The sequence below is a fragment of the Hemibagrus wyckioides genome, linkage group LG06 (genome assembly GCF_019097595.1).
Source record: "Hemibagrus wyckioides isolate EC202008001 linkage group LG06, SWU_Hwy_1.0, whole genome shotgun sequence".
Taxonomy (NCBI): Eukaryota; Metazoa; Chordata; class Actinopteri; order Siluriformes; family Bagridae; genus Hemibagrus; species Hemibagrus wyckioides.
The window spans coordinates 21077965-21082473 of NC_080715.1; the positions used below are offsets into that span (position 1 = coordinate 21077965).

At 38.8% G+C, this 4509-nt stretch overlaps 1 protein-coding gene across 1 annotated transcript; it reads left to right on the top strand.

The window, feature by feature from the left end:
• The first annotated feature begins 891 nt into the window (after positions 1-891).
• On the top strand, positions 892-4238 carry LOC131353797 (serine/threonine-protein kinase pim-2-like). The gene is made up of 9 exons (XM_058390872.1): positions 892-1074; positions 1201-1258; positions 1683-1780; positions 2115-2165; positions 2639-2860; positions 3368-3524; positions 3612-3788; positions 3927-4028; positions 4228-4238. The coding sequence occupies exons 1-9, from the start codon at positions 892-894 to the stop codon at positions 4236-4238; spliced, it is 1059 nt and encodes a 352-aa protein (XP_058246855.1).
• The last annotated feature ends 271 nt before the right edge of the window (positions 4239-4509 follow it).

Here is a 4509-nt window from a genome sequence, read left to right on the forward strand (position 1 = left end):
CTTTTTCTAAAGTCTCAATGGATTCCCCGTTAGGATGTGGTGGCAGATAGTTCAGTTCAGCTTTTCTTGGTTTCTTGAGTTGTGGTCATTTACAAAGTGGACACGACTGAGTAAAGAAGGGACCTATTAACAAACAACGCACAATTTAGTAAAGTAATTAGAGACTGGGGGAATGATTTATATTGTGCACGATTTATGTAAATTGAGGGAATGAAAACGTGTTCACGAATTGTTAACCACACAAAATAACAAATATTCAACAAAAACTTAAACTTAAAAAACTTAATCTTAAAAACTCGTTAAACACTTTGCAACGTTGACTACAACATTAACGTTAGCTTATATGGCGCTCGTTTTACAAAGCTAACTCAAGAACACGCTAAACTATTAAAAGGTACAGAATTAAGTGATGATAACACAATCATCTAATGAAATGCCATTTCTTTAATAAATTAAATCTAATAATCCGTAATATAATGCGGTTTTAAATAGTACTTACCCTTCGAGAACTGATGGAGAAGCCTTGAATCATCGCGGCATTACTTTCCACGCATGCGCAGATTCCTCGCTTCAAGACGGCGTAAATTTTACATGATTTTTTACAATTTGCTTCAAGTACTTTATTAATTCGAGTAAATATGCCAGAGAGTCACAAGTCAGATTTACTTGTCTGTCGGATGTCTAATATTTACAAGAAAAAATAAGTGGTCTAATGTCCTTCACTCAGACTGATTAGACTATATTTTTTTTAGAATTTAAGACGTAATGAAGTTTGCGTCATTGCCATGGCAACGGTTATTTTTTAAACAGAACAACACACGCGCTGACCAGAGAGGATTATCTGATTTTGGAAAGTGCTGCATTCTTGAAATAAATACATCGTTCCTGAAGATGATGGACCTAGTGTGGGATATGGACTACCACCGATCGCAGGATACAGCTGAAATGCCCGTTTTCACGGAGCTGCAAGCTGAGATGTGGGACTTGGACTCAGAGGCAGATGACACCCCGATGCCTGAAAAGTTCACAACCTACCAAGACATCCAGTCTGAGGATTGGGATGTGGACGACGAGGTAATAAACTCTTTTTAATTCAAGTTATATCTTATTTTTATACTTGAGCCAAACGCTGCTGTAGCAATATGTATGTACAAATAATGTGAGAGAATACTTTTGTAAAGGTGATATTGGATATTTCAGGTCCAAGAGGTGCCCACTTTACATCCTGCTTGTCTGGAATTCCTCAGTGATCCAAAGGGTATGTAAGACAAATGATTGAACTAAATACATGAAATAAACCACTGATTTATTACTGACCATTTCACCTGTAACGAGTGAAATAAGCTGTGGCTCCTTTAAGAGCAGAGCGCCATTTTTGTTTTTTGTTGTGGTCAGTCTGCAGTCACCTGAGCCGCGAGTACAGCATGTGTGCGGCTCCGATCTTTTTATTTTCATTTCTGTTGCTCATTTAAGTTGTCTTCTTTAAATAAATAACGCTGTTGCTATTAAAAACCCCTCGAGATGTGAAATGCGACCTGTGTGAGCTTCGTGTGATTTCTGCTGCATCTTGAGTTAGGCGAGCGATCCCTTACGTTAATGCTAACTCAGCGCGCTACATACACACAGAAGAGGACAACAAACACGAGGCTCATTTCGTGTCTTTCTTTATTTGTTTTCTTTAGCACAGAGATTTCTCGATCTGTACACCATCGGAAATCTGCTGGGGAGTGGAGGCTTTGGATCAGTGTACGAAGGAGTTCGTAGGAAAGATGGACAGCAGGTAAATGCCTGTGCAAATCCTGCAGATTGCACTGGTCAACACAATACATGAACTGTAGAGCATTAATGAGGTTAATGACATGAGCATTGTCCAGATTTTTGCATGTGCTCCAAAAACTTTCTCTGGTGATTTAAATCTATAATAAGGTCGTAATTTCATTGTAGGGCATCCCTTTTTTGTAGGTTTACTTCACAGGATTCAAGTCCTCATTGTTTTTTTGAAAAGAGGATTATTGAAATACTTTTTTTGTTTTTCATAAGATAAGATCAGATAAGATTAGATAGATTTAATGCTTAAGGCTCGTTCCCATTTGTTTGTTTTGTTTTGTTTGTAGGTCGCCATTAAACACATCCGTAAGGATGGCTCGGAGCTGTACATCACAGCTGTAAGTAACCTTACTTGACTGCTGTGATAGTAGCAATAAAGTCCTGTTTACAATTTCTTTAAAGACCAAAACTATGCAAAACGAATGCAACTTGCTGTCATTTTTCAGTATAAGAATCCTAGATGCTGCATTAGTCACTGTTCCTGACTACTTTCATAAGTCAACACCCCCACTCCAATCAGATAGTTAGGGTCAATAACTAGATTACATCAAATCACATATAAGCAACAACATATTCATTATAAATTGAACAAGTAATATAATGTGAGCTAAAGGTAACTGACACTTCAAACTAGCGTACTTTCACCATGATAACACATCCAACATAACATCCATATTCTGCAAATATCTTTCTTTCAAAGTCTAATTCTCCTCAGTTCAGTCACATTAGTCTTAGCTCACAGCAGCATCTAGGTTTCATATACTGAAAACTATGAAACTATGCTAATTTTATGGGGTTTTTTTATTGCTAGCCTGGCGAGACCTGCAAGCTCCATCTAGAGGTGGCTTTAATGCAAATGCTGTCAAAGCCACCTCACTGCCAGTACGTTCTGCAGCTTGTGGATTGGTTTGAAATGGACAACAGCCTCCTGTTAGTCCTGGAAAGACCAATCCCCTGCATGGACGTATATGAGCTACTGTTGAGTGAAGGAGGCACACTCAGTGAGGTGCTGGCCAAAATGATCATGCTGCAGGTGATTCATCTTTCACTATGGTCCCTCTTTGGATAACTAAAGAATTTGTTTGCTGTTGATTTGTTTGTTCTTGATTGACTCGTGATAACATGTTTGCTAGCTTTATCAGATGCTTCACAAAGTAAAAATCCCATAAAAATGGAGAACACAAAGTGATGCACAAATGCAAATAATAATGGTGAAGTTAGTAATACTAAGAAAAACAATCCACAAAGGCATCATTTGTATTTTGTTTGTGTGTGTAATTTAGATACGTGTGTGATTGAACTGTTTATTTAGGGGTACTGATGTATGGTGTGGCTGTGACTATGTGATGTGGCTGTAAGGGTCCAGTCTTGCTGAGACTGGTTGTTCTTTTTAGAGTATAGTACATAGTTACAGTCATCTAACTAGTTGTGTTTAGAGGAAATTTAATTGAGCTCGTTTGATTTTGATCCTGAGAGTTTTCTTTAGTGTTCAATGACTGATGGTATTTTTTATTATTATTATTATTATTTCATGCTGCAGGTGGTCGAGGCTGCCCGCTACTGCCAAAGTCGGAAGGTTTTCCACCGTGACATCAAGGCGGAAAACCTTCTTTTCAACTCCGACACCCTGGACATAAAACTGATCGATTTTGGCTGTGGCGATTTGTGGCAGGACACGCCCTACGAGGAATATGCAGGTAATTGCTCATCACCAGATATTGCACAGAATTAAAGGAATATCTAGGTTGTGATCTTACTGATGTTGTTTTTGCTCTTCTGCTCAGGAACTCCAGATTTTTGGCCTCCAGAATGGATCCAGCAACAACAGTACTACGCCGACCATGCTACCGTCTGGAGTCTTGGCATTCTCCTATACAGCTTAGTCTGTGGAGAAATGCCCTTCAGTAATGAGGAGGAAATTGTTGCTGGGTCCCTCAATTTCATACCTGGCCTGTCTGAATGTGAGAGAATATAAAAACAGCATTTTGAGATATTACAACAAATCTGAGAAAAATGATAGTGAAGTTGCAAGCAGAAGTTTTTTGACTAAAATTTTGTGACTAAATTTCTGTCTCTGTTTCATATCACTGCCCACACAGCCTGCCGCCATCTGATCAACTGGTGCTTGGAGCAAGATCCCACCAAAAGACCAAGCCTGAGGCAGATCAGTAAACATGGGTGGTTCACAGAAGGCCTTTCAGGTTAGCCAGGTAAAACATCAGATCTACTTAAAATGAACTAACATAGAATATAATCTAGAACACTACTGCATTCTTCTATAATAAAGTCTCATGTAATTTTATTTTCATGACAGAAACATGAATTGAACAAGAAATCAAATAAGGAAACATTATGTTCTACAATACTCTATATTAATTTAAACATGTTTTTATTCCACAGATGATGAATAGGCCATGTTGTGTCAGAACATCACTGTAAATCTTCTTCTTCTTTCGGCTTTTCCCTTCAGGGGTCGCCACAGCGAATCATCTCTCTCCACCTATCCCTATCTTCTGCATCCTCAACACTTGCACCCACTAGCTTCATATCCTCATTTTTTCCATCCATATACCTCCTCTTTGGCCTTCCTCTTTGCCTCCTTCCTGGCAGCTCCATGTCCAACATTCTCCTACCAATATACTCACTCTCCCTCCTCTGTCCAAACCATCTTAATCTGGCCTC

Bases quoted from the DNA above. Each gene is read 5' to 3' on its own strand.
- LOC131353797 (XM_058390872.1), top strand. From the start codon at position 892: ATGATGGACCTAGTGTGGGATATGGACTACCACCGATCGCAGGATACA. The intron at 2,166-2,638 runs GTAAGTAACCTT...TTTTATTGCTAG, and splicing joins CGGAGCTGTACATCACAGCT to CCTGGCGAGACCTGCAAGCT. The intron at 3,789-3,926 runs GTGAGAGAATAT...CTGCCCACACAG, and splicing joins CATACCTGGCCTGTCTGAAT to CCTGCCGCCATCTGATCAAC.